General features: G+C 36.9%; 1 protein-coding gene across 1 annotated transcript; it reads right to left on the bottom strand.

The window, feature by feature from the left end:
- Positions 1-1,893: 1,893 nt before the first annotated feature.
- htr1fa (5-hydroxytryptamine (serotonin) receptor 1Fa) lies at positions 1,894-20,872 on the bottom strand. Its single transcript, XM_036565533.1, has 3 exons — positions 20,821-20,872; positions 4,965-5,096; positions 1,894-2,990 (listed from the first exon to the last, which is right to left on the bottom strand). The coding sequence occupies exons 2-3, from the start codon at positions 4,981-4,983 to the stop codon at positions 1,894-1,896; spliced, it is 1,116 nt and encodes a 371-aa protein (XP_036421426.1). The 5' UTR covers positions 4,984-5,096; positions 20,821-20,872.
- Positions 20,873-22,567: the final 1,695 nt, after the last annotated feature.

The following is a 22,567-nucleotide window of genomic DNA, read 5'->3' as shown; positions in this document are numbered from 1 at the left end:
AGGTTTGACATTGTGTAGCAAAACATCATGAGACACAAAAATGCATTGCAGTTCCTGTCATATACAGATGGTGTCTCTGTTGAGCTCAAATTGAAAGACACTTGTATTTTGAATTACTATATTTGTTTACAAGCCAAATGCATTCTCTTTATTGTGAAATATGTGACTTACGTGGAATGAAAGAAGTCTGGTGATTAGGATGCCACTAGAATATTTTGTGTTGCATTCAAGTCAGTGAGCAATTTGTGTTGTAGTTTTGCCTCACACCCCACTGTGAGATGATCAAAATATATATATATAATAAAAAAAAACCAATTGAAATATGCAAATATGCCTAACAAGTGAATGTATCATTTTATGATTATATTTTGTGGTAATTACTGTTTCATGCTTCCTTTCAATTGCAAATGAAAGAACAAAATCATAAGCTGAGCTGTTAGATTGGTGATTCCATGATTAGGCCATTGTGCCCATCAATGGACACTTTTGAACACTGAATCTAAGAAAACATGCATTAGCCATTCTACAAAAGTGTGAACCCATCTCAGGATCAACTTGCGTTTCTTTGCTGACAATGGCTTAATGAGTAACAGGGTTGAGGTTTTTTTAGGAAAGAATTAGCAAATACACCAAATGTGGTAAACTGACATCCATGATAATGGCATGAGGACATTCTAATGATTTAAGTAAAAAATATATTTGCAATCATTAATTTACTGTAATTTGGGTGAAAAAGGATGTTTTAAACCTGAGATGTTTAATGGATTCACACAATAATGCAAAAATAAGAGTACTGAAGTACTTCAATGACTGTGTTTCAGTGTGAAGTGTAGTTATTGTGGGCTGGGACGTAGATTATTATTATTATTTTTTTTTTTTGATGTAGCGTTTATAGTTTCTTCATTGTTTTAATGAATTTATCTGAAATACTAATGCATGCACGTACATTATTGTTAAAAACACCTGTGTTTACATCTGTTCAAGATGTGCCACTTTATGTATACATTTGCAAAAGTAATATCAGTGGGTCACAAACGGTGCACCGATCTTGGAATCATCCACATGGCTGTCAGGACAAAACCTTGTATGTCAAAAATAGTAACTTGCAGGAACAGGAAAAAGTACCTGTAACTTTCAGCATAATTAAATGTAGAAACTATTTTATTCAAAGTAATTCTGGACCATTTCTACTTTTCCATTCCTCATAAAATTTTCACACAGTTTAAAGACCAACTGGCATTTTCAAAGTAAATAAAGAAATAAAAGGGTTTTGCCTTGACAGCAAAAACATGTTTATACTAATTAAATTCTGTATTGTAAAAATGGTAACATGCAGGTTATTAGTGGGCTGTAAATGTTGTATTGTGTACAACAACAAATTCATATTTGGTTTAAGTGGAAAAATGAGCATAGCATGTTTATTTTGCAGATGTCCTTCACAGACATTAAATATTAATATTAAGATTTGAAAATACAGACATATTTGACATGTACATTTCTACATATTACCCCATAAGATAATTAGAGTTTTCATACACCAGCTTCACAAGGATCGTGGCTGCATTACAAGCATGGTATTTAGAGGATCTGAGTCAATCTAAAATAAGCAGTCAGCTGTCCTCTGAATGTACTTCTGTGGTACATATATATATGTATGTGTGTATGTAGGTATGTGTATATATATATATATATATATAATTTATTTATACAGAGGTAGTAGTTCCAGCATGAATAAGTAAAATCCTTGAATGTTTGATTTAAAACCATTAAAGAAGTCAGTTTTCTTTGCTCTTGCTCTCTCATTTGTAGATATTCACATTAATGTTTTCTATCCATACTGAATGCAACTGTTTTTTGAATGAAGATGTGTCCCATGATATCCCACTTTCTGTATCAGAGATAATTCTGACACTTTACCAGCTTTTGAAAGGCCTTCTTGAAGTCCTCATTAAAAATGGTGTAAATGAGGGGGTTGATGAGTGAGTTAAGGTATCCAAGCCAGGTCAGAAAGTTGGCTAACTCGCTGGAGGGGCTACAGCTGGAGCAGGTGTTAACTATCACTTCCTGAATGAAGAAGGGCAGCCAACAAATTACAAATGCTCCAAGAATGAGGCCCAGGGTTGTGGCCGCCTTCCTCTCACGTGTGCCTGATATCCGCTGTCTTCTGATTGACTTTTCTCTGCGAGACTGGAAGTTTGGGCTCTTTGCAGTGATGCGTACCCTGTCGCCCTCCGTTGAGGGCTCTGACAAAGACTTCTCTGGTGGACTGAGAGCATCAGGGCTTTGCTGCTCCCTGTCTGAGCATTTAGGGATCATGTGACCGTTCATTTCAGTCTTGGTCAAGCGGCTTGTCCCTCTTTTGTGGTAAAGGATCTTAGCTGCTCGGTATATCTTGTAGTAAAGGATAAGGATGAGTATGAGGGGGATGTAGAAGGCCCCAAAGGTGGAGTACAGTGCGAATGCAATGTGGTCATGCTTTATGAGGCACTGGTTTTCTTTGTGTTGTCTCCAGATCAGTGGAGGCAGGGAAATGATAATGGATAGCAGCCACACCACGCTGATCATGAGTGCGGCCCTAAAAGACGTTCTCTTCCTGGAGTATTCCACAGCATCTGTGATGGCACGATATCGATCCACGGCAATCGCGGCCAGGTGCAGGATGGAGCATGTGCAGCACGTGATGTCCACGCTGAGCCAAATGTTGCACATCACCTGGCCCATTACCCAAGTGTCCTTCACGATGTAGACAATGCTGAAGGGCATGACCAAGACAGCCACCAGCAGGTCCGTCACTGCCAGTGAGCAGATGAGATAGTTGGCAGGGTGGTGGAGTTTGCGAGTGACAATGATGGCAGTGATGACTAAAGAGTTGATAGCAGTGGTCAGCACAGCCAGCACAGACAGAGTGAGGGAGAGGAGGATCATTCCTGGAGAGGTTTTACCTAGCCCATCTGCAGGGCTAACCCCATCTGTGCAGTTTGAATCCATGCCTGGGACAGAACACAGTGGACAGAGTCAAGGGTAAATGTTTGTAAAACGTTAGTTTTAAAGTTCAAAGTTGCTCTATCATTTAAAGGAATGGTTCAGTGAAATATCAAATTTACACACCTTGCCCTGTACCCAAATGTACGATGGGGTCCAAAAGTGTGAGATCACACCAAATTTTTATTTTTTTTTATTTAAACCTGGAAATAACCAACAGAAAGTTTTAGAATTTCAAAAAGTTAGAAGTAAAATAAAGAAGAAATTCTAAAGATTCTTGCTATTTCTAGGTCACAATTCAAATATGAGCAAATTTTTGCCCTTAACCATGTTGAGCCCTCTGTACGAAATGTCAGTTTTTTTGTATCCTTTTCTCTTCCTTTGAAACACATGTTCACACAACTCTCAGGTTGATTTGATCTACTGATCAGAAGCTTTTTCACAAACCTCTGGAGTTCATGCTGGCTTGAGGGCATGCTGTCATTAAAGCAAACAGGGCACATAGCAAATACTAAGAAATTCTTGAATACAAGTAAGTATTTAAAAGATTCTACATTTTACTCAAATTGCTGATAACATAATTTGTAATGAAAAAAAAAATGCTGGATTAAATTACAAAAGAATACAGAATAGAAGCACTTTTACCTGTTTGCATCAGCAAAACATGTCTTTTATAAAGGCTTATTCCAGAAACTGTTATTTATCATTAAGGCTGCTAGTCCTTTAGTTCTTTAGTCTCAGTACTCAGATTATAGATTTTTACAAGGCTTATGTTGTGATCTGTTTAAACCCAAGGAAGTAATTGAGGTACTAATAAGCTATAAAATGCAAAATCATCTTTATAGGGTATTTTCTATTGGGATGAGGCCCAAACCTTAACCACAAAATTTCAACATGTGACAGCTTAAAATGTTTCCCTTTTTTTCCAGTGTTATTTTTAACAAAATCTTTCTTTTGAAGTGCATTTGACAGATTTAGATGGATCATGAATTTAATTTTTAAAAGAAAAAAAAAAAAATCAAAAAATGCTGTCCCACATTTTCATGTCACTACTGAAACACAGTTTTAGTCCATAGACTGAGCCTTATTTTAGCCACATCTGGCACTTGAGAGAAGATAGTGAGACTGCACCCTTGTCCCTCATGGCCACATGGTGAGCAGACAGATTCCATTGCTTTGAATGTGTGTGCATAAATGTGCCCTAAAGTCTGAAAATAAGTGTGTAACCTGTTTTTACCTAAACATGTATTTTCTGCAGTTAAGTAAGCTTTTTATGTTTTAATGAAGAATATAATGATTTCAAGAGTGTAAAACTGTTTCAAGCTGGTATGTGCTAGTCACACTTGCTAGCATTTTGTTATTCATGCTCAAAATTAGTCAAAACGGTCACTACTAAAATGTGTTTTAATAAAATAAGGTACAGGGTCATTCACAGCAAAAGTTGAACGTCAAAGTCAGTTAAAAGTCACCCAAAATCCTTTTCACTGACATAGACTTGCATTACATTAGTCTTGTAGCTCTGGCACAAAACAAAAGGATAAAATTTTAGACACCAAACATTCCCTGACTAATCAACTACATTTGGAGTAACGGGAAAGATTTTTTTCACTAAACCATTTCTAAACTAATGCAAGAAAATCCACTGTTATTTGCATTGACAGTTACAGTTACTGCACTAGGTGCACTTCATGACATCATATATTTAACTTACTCTCACTATGATGTGATTAGTCTATGGCATTTCCCTATTTGTTTAGTTACGGTACATGAACCTAAGATTTCAGACAGCTTATTGTCCCATTAAATGAGACAGGTTTCTTCTAATGACCTTTATAGACATCATATGCACTTATCTTGAATATGTCCCTGTCATGGCCTTTTCTGGACAGTCTTTTCTCCATTTGGAGAGCACGATGACAGTGGAGTAGCATTTTAGCTGCTGTGCCCGCTTATTTTCATTGGAATTTGACTTGTGACTGTACCTGTGGACGTGCCATTCATTCATTTGCCTGCTTCTTTGAGCGTGCGTCACTGGAACAATACGTCATCGTGTCTTTGTGCTGACGGAAATCAACCATGGTGATACGTGCCATCGACTGCCAAAAGGTCAGCATCTGAGGGGTGTAGATCATGAAGTGACAGAGTGTTAATGTTGCTGAAGAGAAGGTCAGAGCAGGTCTGCAGAGCTGGACAGGAAAAGGATATCATAGTGTGATGATAAAACTGTTGCTGAAGGGATAGAATATAATTTGGGTTTGTCATTTTTTTTAAGCAAAATTTCTATGGGTAAGATGTCTAGCCCGCTTAAAAGACCTCTGCCTGGGCCTGTTCTATTAAGCACACAGACCTTTCTGTTCAGTGCGCCACAGTCAGACTAACAACTTTCCCAGAATCTTAAAAGAGGTAATCCACTCTTTTATCCCTATCTTTGATGGGTTGTCACTAACTGTAAAAATGTGTTTTGAACTGGTACATTTTCCAGCAGTCAAAGTGAGAGGCTTTTTCATGACTCTGGGACAAGTCATCAGCACAGAACTATTCTATATGCAGTTTTATCATATATAGAACCAGATTCACCAACTGGACCTATGGGCCTTACACCTGTGACACACTGTCACTCGGTGCTCAATCCTTCCAACATACCTTACTCTTTCACCAAGTCATCACTTGGAGGAAGCTATTCAAGCAAAACAGAGGCATTGCACAGCTTTCCAGATGCCATGGAAAAGCCCACCATCCAGCCTGGCCTCATACCTGACACTCATCATGATGTGACAAGGACATGGCAAAGAACTACTCAGGCTTGACTTGCCAGCATTCTGTGTGCCCACAGTACCTCAGCACACAAACTCACAGCTGAACCTGCCCCATTATTTGTATCTATGCATTTGTCTAGCTGCTGCTTCCCCGGGTAGCAAACTTTGATTGAAACAATATTGATGTTGGGTCAGTCCGTTGAATCAACATAGGTCTCTGATGTTGAATTTCTATTGATTTTGCTTGATGTATTGGCTATTGATTCAACATTGGAAAATCATCCATGTTGAACAATGCTATAGTGGGTAATAGGGAAAGTCAGGAGAATTCCCAATGGGCCGTTAGAGCTTTGAGAAAATGTTACATCAAAGTGTATATCTGTAGTAATATAGGGGTTAAACCAGTGTGGCCCACCTTAAGTGAGACGGCACCCGAGACAGTTGCTGATTGTAACTGATAGTGGTGCAGGAATCAAGTGCGGTCTCAAGACCATAAACTAGTGGAATAATTGTTGAATAACAAAATTGGAATAAACAGAATAAAAAGACCTTTCTCCGTTTCAAAGGTTCCCAAACTTATTATTAGTATTATTTATTTGTTGATTTTTATTGACTCCAAAGTTCAATCATTCCCTAAGGGCAGACTGAAATGTTATTATTACTATGTTTTTATTCAATAATAAAAACGAATGTAGTTTAGTTAATGTTCATTTGACTTTAAGAAGTGATTCTAAGTACGTTTAAAAGAGGAAAGGAACAGGGAATAACCTTAACACGGCTTCCAGTTATAAAGCAATATATAATAATGATTAAGACAATAATATAATAATAATTAATAATGTTTTAGGCTATCTATTATTTTATAATCTTTTCACTTTCATGTTATGAAAAAAAATCTTAATCGGTCTTAGTCTTGTCTTGTTTTTGGCCACTTCTGGTCTTGGTCTTGAATCAGCTAACATCAAACCTCGAGAGATTAGCCAATCAAATTCAATGTGACTTAGTTTTATCATCTTCTCTGCATTCTGAAGCAGCTAATGTCACCATTACCAAACACCGTGCCCAAAGCCATGCATCACCTAGAGAGGTATAAAGCCCCCTAGCATGGGGCTGTGAAGCAGTAGAACTGTGTTCTTTAGAGTGATGGAGCACCATCTAATACCTTTGGGACTCATATCATCCAACATTAGTATCTGACCTCACTAATGCTTTTGTGGCTGAATCCTCACAGCAAAGTGGGGACAAACACTAATGATATAAGAAGAAATGTTGGACAAGTTCCTACAAACTTTTAAACATGTAGCACTTTACCTACAAGAATAAATCCATGCTATTCTATTTCTTGGCCAGATTAAACTTCCTCATGCCTTGATGTATGCAAAAAGTCCTGTGCAGTGACATTCTGCTCCATCATACTGCAGAAAGATCTTCTCTCACTAATAAGTAGTGTTTTGTCCCAGACTTGCTGTCTGGAATTTGAGCACTTTTACCTTCAGGCAGTCAATTTAAGGGCAGGTCTCACCTAATCAGTCTCTGCCACCAGAACACCACCCAGTGTTCCCTCCTTTTCAAACAACAGGAGTTATCTGAGCACGGCAGCGCTCACCGTATATGAAAAGGATATGTGACTATCATTTTTGCCTTGCATGTCTGTTCCAGCAGGGGTGCGCTCACTGATGAATCGTTTTCTCAAGGAGGATTTGTGATGGTGCCTGGTGTCCCTGAATTTAGTTCCTCTGTCTAAAAACGTCATGTTGTGCATCCTTTTTGAAGTGTGAGTGAGTTGCAGAGCAAGGCCTCAGCAAGAGACCAACAGAAAATGAAACCTCAGTTCTCTAACGGAATGAAGACACAGTTCAAGAGAATCTTCCATGTGAGTTTGTCCTATAGCAAGTTACACTGATGAACCCACACCACTTGGCCATGAGGTTATTTACCTCTTGGAGAGGGAAAGATCCCTCCTTCTCACAAATTAAGAATAAATTCCACATAATACTTTTTAATGCCTGTGTTTGTTCTTCAGAAAGATTTCATATATTTGCTACATTGAAATATACTAGACATCACAGATATCAATTACAATGATAATCATATTGTTGCTGTCAGGTCAAAGCCTTGTATCTCCATTTTTGTCATTATTTATTTATTTGTTTATTTTTACATCATTTATAAACATCATGAACTGCTTCCTATAGAAATGGTCCCAAATTACTTGGAATTTTTTTACATTAAGTAAAGAAAGTTTTTCCTTCTCCTCAAAAGATACCATCTTTGAGATATAAGGTTTTGTTCCGACAGCAATGATATACAACCATGAGTTCTACATAGAACCATTTCATGCTTAAATGGTTCTTTACATGGTGAAATTATTCTTCAGATCAATGGAGATTCTTCTATTGTTGTGATGTCAAACCTGTAACAATAGAAGATTTCTTTTTGGTGCTATATAGAAGTATTTTCAAAAAGGTTCTGTATAGGACCATATACACATTCTCCATCAATCTGAAGAATGAATTCACCATAAACAACCATTTAAGCATGAAATGGTTCTACAGGTTCTAAAAAGAACCATTGCCTTTGGTAAAGAACCTTTGAAGAACAATCTGCTTTAAGTGTGTACAAAGCATGGAGGGGAGAGCTCCTTTACACAGGGATAGGTCTAAATGGTAAAGGGGTAAAGGTGAGAGCATCAGTAATAAAAAACTATTGCTCCAAAGCCCACCACACGCATCTTTGCACTTCCACTGGTTTGATGGGAATGGTTGTCATAGTGATGACTTTTTGTTTGGAATGGAGAAAGGCCCACTGTAAGGAATGAAATACTAGATCAGTTTATCACTAATACCTCCAAGCAAGTTCAGGAAGCATGTGTGTTTTAGGTTAACATTGTCAATGCAAACTGATTAGTTTTTATGTAAAGCATGACTTTCTTCCGGCTGTGGTTCTTTTCATGTGAACTTAACTGTTGTTTGCCACGTTTGTCATGACATTAGTCATTGATCACTTTAATGGCACACAGACACATAATAATTCACACATGAATATTTCACCTGATTCCCTTCCAGAGAACATTTGCAACTGAAAGAACAATATGTTGGAAAAATGACACAATGTGTAGAGAATAAGTCAAAAAATTGAATGAAAAACATTTCAGGAAAAAGTAAAAATATAACACACTGTTGCAAGGACAGTATTATTTGATAGTCTTGTGCTTTCCAAGCAAAATCCAGCTACAAGTATCTATTAACAACACACTCATTAGCCACATAAATTCTCATTAATAGCTGGACAACAAAAAGAGTCATGCCATGCCAGTCTGCACAGAAATATCTGAGTGTTAAGATTAGAAATCGGGGATGGTAACCGCAAAATTACATTTTGCATTCCATTTGCATGTATTTCCCCTTTCTTCCTCCTTGTAACTTGTCTAGTAGTAAACAAAGAATAGAAGAATGAAAACAAGTAAATTCAAATAATATTCAGGCAAAGGATCTGTGAAAACTGCTTCATATGAGCTCACTTCATAAAAATATGCAATATTAGACAATAATAATACTTAACAAAGCAGAAAATTACATAACACAAACTTGTGATTTAATTAGGATTATCCTTACACCCAGTGTTGCTTCTTCTTAAGCCAAATAAAAAGGTAAAATGCCAAGATTTGCCCATCTATGCACTTTTCTCAGAAGGTAATTGGAGTCAGCTCCTTTAATGTCATATGTTTTCATATTTAATCATTTTTTTTACTTATTTTAGTTTTAAACCTTTAAACAGTGCCTCTTACTAAGGTACAGCAGAAAGTAACACTGAAAGGGTATTGTGTTTTAGGTGCCTCTAGGGAAGCAGGAATAAGTTTATTAAGAAGCTCATATTCAGTAATATCTGACAGAAATCTCACATTGTAATAGAGGCGAACTGTAATACTCTGATATGTGTGGATGTATCAGACAAGGACCTGGCTTATGTGAGATCTTTGGAATTTGCAGTTGTGAGAGTGCTGCAACTGTTGTATAACAAGTAATCAAAGATAGCAGTAATAATAAAACAATGCCTAATGATGTTTGGAAAGGAACTGTTTTTGTCATATGAAATATGAGATTTTATGATGAGATTTTCACAATGCCAGTGTGTTACTTTTCAAATAAGTATAATCATCAGTCTTGACAGGCTTAGTGTTCCTTTTTCAATGTGTAATTCAGAGCACTTAATTAGCAAGAATCAAGTATCAAGAATCAAATATTATTAAACTAAAATTGCTTTTTTAGGCTGGAGGGTGATTGAGTCTCTCTTCAAACATCAGATATCATAAACAATCACAATGCAAGCATAATCTCATAATTGTCAGCGTTTATACTTTACAGTATTCACATTTGTCACATTTGTAATATTTTTGTTTCTAAAATATTGTGTTCTGCTTGCATGGATTTACTGTATTCCTGATTGTTCTTAAGCAAAAGTAGCTGTAGATGAATTACCATATAGTTGGCTAAACTGTAATTAAAGAAAGTTGAGAAAACCTTAAGTAGACTAATAATTTTTAATTAGACATAAACACTGCAGGCAGAGTTCTGTATGTGACGTACTATGTGCTGCTCAGTGATATGAATGGGTTCGGAGGCTATGCACTACTTTTTCACCACCATCTACAGTGAATTTAGAAAACAGGGGTTGCTTGAAACAAGTCTGCCCTAGATTAGAACTCTGCCAAGTACACAAATTGCATATCATATATACCAAAACAAATATACTGGATATCTATAAAACACAACTCTAGTCCTGCTAAATGCCCAGATCTGATTATTTTAAGTGTAAATATACTCAGCCTAACTGTATAGTAGATGCTGACCCAGTCAGTGTTGAGTCTGTGTATACTAAAGCCTGAATGAACCAGGAGGTCGTCTAATTACATTATAAATGAAGTGTGATGATTACACTATATTGGATCTCATGAATATAGCAAGCTCAATAAATCAATTTCAAGCCAAGTTCTTGATGCATACTTCCTTTTGCACAGCAGGTACTAATAAAAGTGTGACGACAGATAGGTGGGTGACAGTATGTAGGGAATCCTACGGAGAGTAAGAAATGAGGAGTTTGAAATTGGTAAGATATGAAGAATAAATGAGTGTGAAACTGGTGCAGAAATGAAACATGACTGGGCAGAGTCCTTGACTATATTCTGTGATAACTCTTGTGCTATGAAGCTGAGCATGTGCTTGTACTTAATAAATCAGACATCACAGTAGATTAGGTTAACATACTAAAAACGGCTCAACATAGCAGTGCCAGTGACACCTGAGGTGAAGCTAGAAATCACACAAGCCAAGCGACTGCTTGGGGCTTTGGTCAAAGGGGAGCTTTGGGGAAATTTTGTCCAAAGTTCATTCACTTAGGCTTTATTAGTGGATGAAGAGTCACTGGTGTAGATATAGGGCCTATACTTGTAACAGTGTTAACAAAAACAATTTTTGTTCTTATTTTACAACAATGAAATATATACAGTAGTAAGAATTTTAGGACTGCAGTAGGACCATAAGGTTTAATCTTACAAAAAAGCAACTGATTGGTTGAATAAGCAATCTGATTGGCTACTTGAATTATACAATCGGACTGGCGACTTGAATGTTGAAATTTAATTAGCTTGTTGTCCAAGAACATAGAGAAGGTGCTACACCAGGCCTGACTGGATATAATGGTAGGAAACAATGGATGTGTAAGTAGTATCGACAGCAGACACGTAAGTCCTTTTAATGCCATAGACTGCTTCCTCAATTTCTCCCATTCCCCCTTTTCTCGGCTGTCATATTACTAAAGCTTCTGCTAGCTATGAATAGAGAAGGATGCTTAAACTAGTCATTAAGGACAATACAAATGGTTCACACAATACTGTGACAGATAAAACGCACACAAAAAAAAGAAAAAAATTAAAGTAGGTTTGTTACAGTAACATCACTAGAGTCATTAAACCCTATGCAATTAGAATATAAAGGATAAACATGCAATGTAAACATGTAATTCCTGTTCATGTTATACAAATATATACAAATCAATTCATTAATTTGAACTAATTCATCATAGAAGAGATTTAACATTTTTGTCCCACAGGGTTCAGTTTTAGGGACCTTGCTCTTCTCTTTGTATATGTTACCTCTAGGTGATATCAATAGAAAACATACTATACATTTTCATAGCTATGGTGATGACACTCAATTATACATTCCTAATGATTCCTTCTGACAATCAAGACCCTGTAGACAGGCTTACCAGCTGTGTGTCAGATATTTCTCAGTGGCCAAAATCTCTTACAACTTAATAACAAAATTTCTTACAACTTAATAACAAAAAACTGAAATACTGATCATTGGTACTAAAACTCAGAGAAAAATGCATTATGAGAAGTTCAGTTCTTTAGCTTAGTATACCAAACATGAAGTACGAAACTTAGATTCTGAGCTCTGTTTTAACACACATGTAAATGCAGTCACTAAAGTAGCTTTTTATCATTTGAGAAATGTTGCGAAAGTTTGGCCTTTTCTGTCTCAGAGCAACGCAGAGAAACTTGTTCATGTATTTGTTACAAGCAGACATGATTACTGTAATGCTCTTCTTACTAGCTTTCCTTAGAAAATAACACATCCTCTACAATTCATACAAAATGCAGCAGTGCAGTTCCTAACAAAAACAAAAAAGAGAGATCATATCACTCCCATTTTGAAAAAAACTGCTCTGGCTACCTGTATCCTTCAAGATTTTAAAGCTCTAAATGACCTAGCACCCATTACATTACAGAATGTCTGTCTGTTTATGTTCCAGCACGTCATCTTAAATCTGCAGATACTGGCCTTTTGCAAATGCCTTCAGTAAAATACAGAAAACGTGGAGAGGCCTCTTTCAGTTACTATGCTTCTAAACTGTGGAACTCAATTCCACCTTCTATTAGACACTCAAGCTCAGTCCACATGTCTAAGAAACATTTGAAAATGTATCTCTTTAACGTAGCCTTCAATTAAAATTTGGTACTTCTTTTTAACGCGATCTGTCATTGTCTTGTCCATTGCTGTAAAACATGATCACCTGTCTGTAAAGCACTTTGAGCTGCCACTGGTATGAAAAGTGCACTATAAATAAGATCCTGCCTAGTACTAGTCACTACAGAAAAGTCCAATGGTTTGAGTTTGATCAAAATTTAAAAGTGTGGAGTCTGACCTAATCAAGCCAATCCAAGATTTTCTAGTATTTTCTCGCTGTCACTATCATTGATTAAATACTGATGGAAACTGCTTTTAAAGGCTGCTTGTTTCTGAACTAGTACAGAATTATTTAGTCAACTTAAGTAAGTTTTATATTTAAGAAATAAAATGAAAAGACATTAATTGTATTAAAATATATGCATGTCATCCTAAGAAAAGAATAATAAATAAAATAAAGACTTAAAATAAAGAATTATCTCTTAAACAAATCACTGTGTCAAGACTCAGTCAAAATCAATGTCTGTGATAAATGTCGTTAGCTTGAATGTTGTTAAATATTTACGTATTTAACAGATTCTATTTTTCAGAGTTACTTACAAAGGTAAGTTGAAGTAGCGGTACGAGTCTTGGTCAGTCTAACTGGTGCAAATGGTGGCAGTGGTGTGATTGGGTTCAGTGGGCCTAGGCCTGCCCACTATTGTCACTGGCCACCCAAAATGACTGCTCAAATTTACCTTCAATATTGGAATCTTAGTAATAATTGATATCTTAAAAATTAAACAAAAACACAAATAAAAGTGCTCTTGCTAAACAAGTGACATATTCAAAATTTCATTTTTGGGATCATCCAATCACAATTTCACCAGTAATCAGAATTATCGATCATTAGCCTACAAGAAGTTGTTTGCTAAGTGTTTCAACCTCAAAATAGGACAAACTGCATCATAGAAAATAACATTAAAACTTTTCTAGGATCTTCACTGTCACATATAGTCTGGAAGCATGACCATGGCTTACTCAAAGCATGAAAGTAACCAAGCACAGAATGTAACATTACATGAATACAATAAATACAGTTATCTAATGCTGCATATGGCTCTTTAAATCTCAACCTATAAATGCAAGAATAATAGAGAGAAATCAGAAACATAGTGCTTCTTTGTAAAAAAAAATATATATATGATTTTTTTTTTATTTTTTGTGTTTCAACTTTTTTTTTCTGCTCTGAGGCTGACGCTGAAAAACACTTCATAATTATGATTACTACTTTACTGTTTAAGGTTTGGCCCACCCATGAAGTGCTGCTCCTGCCTGAACAGGAGGGAACTTTGCCCCATATCCAGGCTTTTCACAATCATGAAATTCTAGCTGAAGCTTAATTGTCACATGCTGCCCTCCAAAGTTTTTATAGGACCAATCAGGAGTTAGAACCTTTGCTGTTTTCTTAAGACCCATGCCATATATATAAACTATACTTTATACGCATTTTAGTCACCCCTTTTTATGACAGGCCTACATATGTGCCAGGCAGTGGTGTTATCCACTATGCTATACAACCACGACAAGTAATAGACTAGATAGGGCAACCAATGTTGGAAGTATGTGTGAGTGTTTGGTGAGGGTTCATAGGGAGTTTTTGCTTAGGACCCCCAAAAATTCAGAAACACTACACAGACAATGATGCAAAGAAGAGCTAAATGTAAAACAGAACAAAAAAAATTAGAATTGTGCAAATCTGATGCGCCAGTCAATTAGGACAGGAATCAGTTACAGCCTGCATTCAGTTTACAGTCTGACATTTGTGCTGAATTTCATTAATAAGCAATGGACATTGACCTAAATGCCTAGCTCCTTGGTCAGTGTGATTGAACAGGGCTGATTTAGAGCAGTTAGGGCCTGAGGAGGGAAAAAACAACAGACTATGCAATTAGCGTGCTGAAGGAGAAAACAGTCTTCAGAAATGTTGACTTAAAAGGTCTCAGTTAACATTTATATTCTCTCACTGGAGCTATTAAAGCAGAGATAACTTGAGCTGAGCCTCACCTCTTTTCAAGGTGACAGATGTGGAGGTGTGGAGACGTGAAGGTACTGTGTATTATTTCCACCAGCAAAATGCTAGTATTATAATTCTCTTTTTTTACATGCAAACATGCTTCCTGTTGTTTTGTGTGTTGCATGAAATTGTAATGCTACAATGGGATATGAAATGGACCCGTTTGCTTGTAATGCAAAGCAGGCAGCAGGGATTGTGTTTTCTGTCCTCTTCATATCCAAACCTGCTCTACCTAAAGAGAATAGGCTTACCACCATCGGCAGAGCGCTCTAGCCTTGTAAATACATTCAGCATAATATACTTCAATAGAGCCTTTTATAGAAGAAACGCAAAGAAAAGTTTCCAAGAGAATTAAATGAATTTAGTTTTAGGTTTTGGGAATTTAGGAAATCAAGGAGATGCACATGATGAACTAACCTAGATAGACAGTAGAGATGCAGTATGTGTGTCAGCAATCCCTGATGATGTCTAATTTTTAACATGAGAAGCATTTAGTGACAGCTTAGTTTCAGAGGTGATACTGGTGCTGTATGTTTTACATTGATATAGTGACATTTGTTCATTTAAATCTTAAGGCTTCAATAGTTCATGCTCAGCCCTTTAACTACTTGCTAAAAAAAAGACTTCCAAAATTTCTACCACTCTCCAAAATTTCCACTCTCTAACCAATCTATCAGTGGAAAGAGACCACCATACAACCACTGCTGACCAGAAATTATTTGAGCAGGGGGTCATTCTTAGCACAGCAGTGATGCCAACATGGTAGTACGAGTGTATCAGGTGCAGATACATTGCTGGGATATTTAAACACCTCAGTGTGACTGTTGGGTTGAGAATAGGCAACCAAAAATATCAAGTCATCAGTGGTCCTCTGGTCAGAAGCTGACCATTGTTGTTCTAGAGGAAGTCTAACAGAAATTGTGCATGGAAAAATATGAGCTGTAGTCTATCAATAAAGTGGCAGATTAGTGTTCACAATGTTCAAAAACCACAGCAATGTCGCTGTGCTGAGAACGATTCACCACTCAAATAATATCTGGTCAACAATGGTCCCACAGTGCCATAAAAATCAGAGACCACTCTTCATTTACTTATTTTCCAGTCAAAAGTACAAGTTATTGATTTTTCAGGAGATATTTATACACAAGATGATACAAGATGATCTACTTGCATAAGGAAGGGGAAAATTAAAAAAAAAAAAGTGAAACAACTAGAGTTTCCAAAACTGGAGTAAAACATACAGAGAAAATAGGACTCCTAACAACCATGCAAGTCCTGGTAGACCACCATCACTCAAACATTACTTAAAAGTTTTCATCTTTGGGAGATATGAGAAGATCAAGCTCCATTCCTGCTTCAGATCTGAAACAGTCCACAGTGAGAAAAAAAACTGAATGTCATTGTAGTCAACAAGACTACAGCAGAGTCCAAGTCAATACCAAGACTTTGTAGCAGTTGAGTCTGAGTCAAGACCATAAGACCAAGACCGGTTTAAGATACCTTTTAAAAATAAAAAAAATATACGATATATATTAATCAATTGTATAATATGTATAATATTATTTGGTGCAGTGGGTAGCGCTGTTGCCTCACAGCAAGAAGGGCCTGGGTTCGATTCCTGGCCGGATGACCGGGGTCCTTTCTGTGTGGAGTTTGCATGTTTTCCCCGTGTCTGCGTGGGTTTCCTCCGGGTACTCCGGTTTCCTCCCACAGTCCAAAAACATGCAGTCAGGCCAATTGGACATGCTGAATTGCCCCTAGGAGTGAATGTGTGTGTGATTGTGTATGTATGCCTGTTTGTCTACCCTGCGATGGACTGGTGACCTGTCCAGGGTGTATCCTGCCTTCCACCCAATGACAGCTGGGATAGGCTCCAGCACCCCACCGAGACCCAGAAGGATAAGTGGTCTAGATGATGTATGTATGTATGTATAATATTATTTTTGCAAAATAACAGTGAGTAATATATAGCCTAACCTAGTGTTAGTCCAGCTTTGCATTGTAACTTTTGGAAATAAATGATGGTGAGGTCCCTTCTTCTTTAAAATGTACTTCAGAATTCACCACCTAAGTCAACTGATAAACCAAGCAATATGTATATATATATATATATATATATATATAGATATATAGATATATATATAGATACGTATGTATATATCCATTTTTGAATTAAAACATTCCAATCAGCCCAGATAAGCCATCAAGGAAAACATCTATTTGATCCTCAATGGACAACAAACAGATTTTATTAAAACAAGTAGAGCAAGTGTCTCAAATTCAAATAAGCTGGGGGTCATTAGCTAGGTGGTCTTCTCACCTCTCACCCTCAAGGGGGTTGCTAGAAAAAATGTGGGGGAAAAATGTCCTGTATTTTTTTTCCAAGTATGGATTCTAACAGCCTAAATATGCTGTCATTTAAGTCTTAATCTTAATCAGTGCTAAATAGTTTCTGTCCCCACAAACCACAAACCACTATCACTACTGATGATGATGATGATAATGATGATGATTATTATTATTATTATTATTTTTATTGTAGTATAAATAAATAGAGGGTTTAATAAATGTTTTAGTGCTCACTGGAATTAAACAAACTGACATTTAACAGGAGAATTAGGTGGGATTCTTATGACGATATGCATTGTTGTTGACTCGAGTACTACAACACTACTTGATGTCTGAAACTTGATGCACATGGGTCTGAAAAGATGAGTAACTGTCAAAAAGCTGTTACTGAGAAAAGTAAATTTGCAAATCAAACAAAGCAAATGCAAAATTTGCAAATCAAACAAAGAAGCTGCTGGTGTTTTCAAAACAAATGACTGGCTGCCCCAGAGTCCAGACCTCAACATCACTGAATGTGTTTGTGAGAAGCAGAAAATACAAATGCAAATGCAAATACACTCCTAAGACTCAACTTTGGATGTGTGGAAACATTTACCTGCAGATTGCTTTGGAAAACTGAGAGCAAGTCTCAAAAGAAAAAAGATGCTGTGATAAGCATAAAGGGTGAGCACAGTAAATACTGAAAAAATGTTATATTTAGTTTTTGAAACCTCTCTGTCAGTTTCATTTAAATGATTTAAAATCATTTAAAAATGTTTTCTCTTTTTTCCCACTGGTTGATGTATTCAAGGGTCATTTTCACTGGAAATTAAATAAATGAAGGGTGGTCTCTAACTTTTGCTCAGTACTGTGTGGTGGTCCATTTCCATTGAAGGATAGGGTAGAGGGGGCTAATTAGGCTTCAGTCACTAAGCCTATATGGTGAGTGCACCTGATTAAACGGTCAATGACTGTATCTACACAGTATATGTGCCCAATAAACAGGCAACGCATTGTATATTTCTGATGTAAGAAAGTTATAAAACAGATAAATAGAAAAATGACTCTCTCTCTCTATTACTCCACAACCAACCTATGCGTCACAAAATGTCTGAGTAGTGACCAACAAAGTCAATCCCAAGATGTAAAAACTGGGTTGAGCTGATTTGATCAGTGCTGCTAAATATACCCCACCATATGGTATTGGCCTCAATTGTACATGTATGTGACAGAAGTAAATACCCCAGTGAGGTCCATGAAATAAACACTAACAACAATGTTAAGGACTAAGATATAAATAAATTAATTAATAAATTAATTAATTAAATAAGCTCACAATAGGGATGTAGAACAAGAAAATTTATATAATATATATCAGAAAGACATCAAAATAAAATTGTCCGTAACATATCTACAGCACTGACAAATACCTCTAAATACTGCCCAACACAGTCCAACTGTTTAACATATCACTGAAAACACTGCTGTCATGCTGCGGTATGCATAATCCATGTTGTGGCTTCTGCCTGCTGACACAACTGTTGACACTTTCCGACATTCTGATAAAGATCAGGCTCACATAAGTTATTTACATGTTATACCCAGAAATTTGGAACATGAGGAATATTATTTGAATTACTGAGGCAGAGATAAGCCAATATTCATAATATCCTAACCAAATAGTTGGGCAGAATACTTTGAACATGTAATGATGGCTGAATATTGAATACACTGTCCCCAATGTATCCAGTAATGTTTTCCATTACAAAATATGAAAAGTAACATATTCAGAATACATTTAGAATATGTTAATAAGGCCAATGGGAAAAACATTTTTCAACTTTTTTGGAAAAATCTACCAATTTAAATAAAGTTACAAAATTCTCAACATTGTTTTGGCTGTCATCGCCTGCTTCAGTCCACTGCTGCTCCCATAATCCCACTGCCATCTCATGAACTAAGAAAACAGTTTGCCATATCCCAGTAGTAAAATCTTGCAAATTACCCTATAAAGTGGGTAGTTATGTGAATTTCAGTTAATGTTGCATGAATGTAACTTGTTTATTGCGTGAGTGCAATAAAACATTAATGCTAAGCTTTGCAGTTGTGAACATGTCCACTACTGAGGAGACTCTACAGTTTAATGATCCCTCAAAAGAGCTTAGTAATGATGAGAAAAGTAACTGATCATCACACTGATTTATCAGTCTATTCTGGTTTTATCAGAGCTCATTGACACTGAGATAAATATTTGGCTCATCTCACTGATTTATCAGTCTACTCAGGATTTAGTAGGAACCGCCATGTTTACAACAAAGCTGTTTTTGAGGTCTTTATTAAAGTATGTATTTACATGCCATGTGCTGATTTTGAAATAGTTAGTAAACAAGCATTGATGTTTCTTTTAAAGATGGAACATATTGTTTAAATTTACTGGGTGAGTAATTGTATTCTGAATACTGCCTTTTCACAATGTAACTTGAATACAGTTACTTCATTTCTGTATTCTGAATACTTGCATTCCATTACATTCTAGCCCTGATCCCAACTGTAGTTGAAAACACATGGAAAAAGTAAACTTGTATAGAAATATGACATCCAAATGTAAATAAAAAAGGATAGGATTACCTACAAATACACCAAGACAACGATATAACTAACAGTTATGCTATTAATTGAAAGTTAATTACAACTAATTATATTGTGCATACCTATAATTAAACACAGACATTATAGTTTGGAAACCAGTCTCTTTAGGCATATTCCAGGTTGCATACCACAGTCATCTTGACACATTTAAAGGCTAACTCTGATTAGTTTAAACATGCATGTCTTCAGCTTGATATGTATTGTTATGTTTGTCTTAAAGGTGCTCTCTGTGAGATATTTGTATTGTATTAGTAGTAGCCCATGACTGCTTCACTGCTAGTTGCATGGCAAGCCACGTGACTTGTCAAGACAAAGAATTAAGAATTCTTTTCCAGATTTACTAACCTAGGAAGGAAAGGCATTTTCCTAGTTCACTCCTGTCCTCTATGCATAATTTATGTTATGTGTAATGTTATGGATGCTGCCTGTGTGTGGTTTAATGTAGGTTCATGCAATGCCTTCCTAAACATCTCCACAAACTGTAGCCCATCTGTATATACTTATGTTATATAACATGTATGTTTATGAATTTCTAGTGTATTTTCTTTCAAAGCCTAAAATGATAACTAAACAGCAGTGATTTAAAACTATAGTCCACAATAGTCAATCAACTAAACAAAAACATGTGATTGTGTAAGTGATTCCCTTACGTTTCCTTACGTGTGTTGGTGACCAAATCTGCACTGGTATAAAAGCCCAGAGTGCTGTTGAGATTTAAGCTTCTGAACCAACTGAAAGTCCTCTCTGTGTGAGCTTAAAGCTCTGTATACCTGGATAAACATGAAACCACATCCAAACAACTGCTTTCCCACAGCATGAACATCTCACTCCGGCTACACAGCACTGGCCCAGAAAACAATCAGCTAAAACAAACTAGTCTAATTCCACAAGAGAACTGATCATCTAAACCTGAACGAATCGAGTTTCCTTGTCGTCTGTTTGGAGCGCTGGACGCTACTGGACGCTGCTGGACGCGCTCTGCTCTGTAAACTTGGTAAAAGTGGCTCCGGAAAGCGCAGCTGAACCTTCTACATATTACAAACCCAACAGCAGCAGTATTGCTGTAAGAGATACTCACAGGTGTGTGTGGCTCTCAGGATGAGTGCTGGCTGTGTGTGTGTGGTTCCCGTCAGCGCTGCGTCCGTGTGCGAGGATGAGGAGGATGAATCTCCACCGGAGACGCGCGCGCTCTCGCTCTCGATGCCCAGTGGGGCACGCGCACGCGCACGAGCGAAACCCAGACTCGATTTGATTTTGGCAGAGATAAAATACCTTACGATGATTTTATCAGTTTTCCAGGATAGCAGTTTTCCAGGATAGCAGCAAGCACATCTTTACATCTTTGTGAAAAGTTACCTAATCTCTCTCTCTCTCTCTCTCTCTCTCTCTCTCTCTCTCTCTGTGTGTGTGTCTCTATCTATTTCTCTCTCTGTCTCTCTCTCTCTCTCTCTCGCTCTCTCTCTCTCTCTCTCTCTCTCTCTCTCTCACACACACACATACACACACACACACACACACACACACACACACATACACACACACTTTATTTGAGAGGTGCTAGGAGATGTCTTTGAAGGACGTTTTCAAAATAAAAGGGTACTTTGTGCTTTGATTTTTTTGGCTCTCACTCATCAAGCAGTTAATGAATCAGTGTATTATTTTTATAATCTGCAAAACGCAGTGTGTTGAGCAAAACAACATAAACAGTGGTTCAAAACAAACAATCAAACAACAAAAGAGATCAAAATAAAAGTTTGTGTTGGACAGTGTATGTGTCTGCATATGTATGTATTTGTTAAAAGATAGCTCTATAAATGAACTATTTTTTAAATGAAATTGAATTATAGACAGTGGTTACACACAACTGAGATAAGTTTTTGAACGTTAATAGACTCTTTTTGTGCTAGAAACAAATACGTTCCAAAAAAATTGGGACAGCAGGTAAAATGCAAATGAAAACAGAAAGCATTGATATAAGCAAAAGATTCAGGGAATTCAGAGACATCTCTGTGCGTAAAGGGCAAGGCTGAAAACCAATTTCAAATGCCTGTGACTTATGGTCCCTCAGATGGTACTGCATTAAAAACAGACTTGATTCTGTAATGAATATAACTACATGGGCTCAGGAACATTTCGGAAAGCCCTTGTCAATAAACACCATCAGTTGCTGCATCTACAAATGCAAGTTAAGACTGCTATACAATGTGGAAGCTATATATCAAGAACATCCAGAAACACTGCCGACTTCTCTGGGCTAAAGCTCATCTGAGATGGACAGCTACAAAGTAGAAATGTGTCCACCTTTTAAATTGTTTAAATTGTTTTTGGAGATTCTAAAGCACTCCACCCACCCAAGCCACTGTCTGTTCTCACAGCTGCCAAGCGGGAGGAGATACAGAAACATAAAGTCCAGAACCAGCCGGTTCCAAGACATTTTCTTCCCCCGGGCCATCAGGCTGCTGAACAGCCAGTAGTGCTGGTGTATCGGTCTATAGGCCTGTCACTGTGCCGTTGAGTCATCATCTCAATGGACAATCTACACCTCATCCACATCTCATTAGACTCACTCTGATACTCCCTTCAATCTAGCAAATCTGTACTACACACATAGACTGCCATCTTGTACATTTCATATCCATATCTTGTATAATCTGGAAGGTTTCTATATTAGTATTCCATCCCTGTATACCTGCATCTCATTTATTATCTACCTCAGACTAACTACACATACGGAAATGTGCACAACAGCACATTTCATAGTTTTATTTCATAACTTTTTACTGTACACCTAAGATTTTCACTCACTTTCCACCTGTGTAAATGTG

This window comes from Colossoma macropomum, unplaced genomic scaffold, assembly GCF_904425465.1.
Source record: "Colossoma macropomum unplaced genomic scaffold, Colossoma_macropomum, whole genome shotgun sequence".
Classification (NCBI taxonomy): Eukaryota; Metazoa; Chordata; class Actinopteri; order Characiformes; family Serrasalmidae; genus Colossoma; species Colossoma macropomum.
The sequence above is the reverse complement of the archived record's forward strand: the minus strand, read 5'-3'. Positions and strand labels throughout refer to the sequence as shown.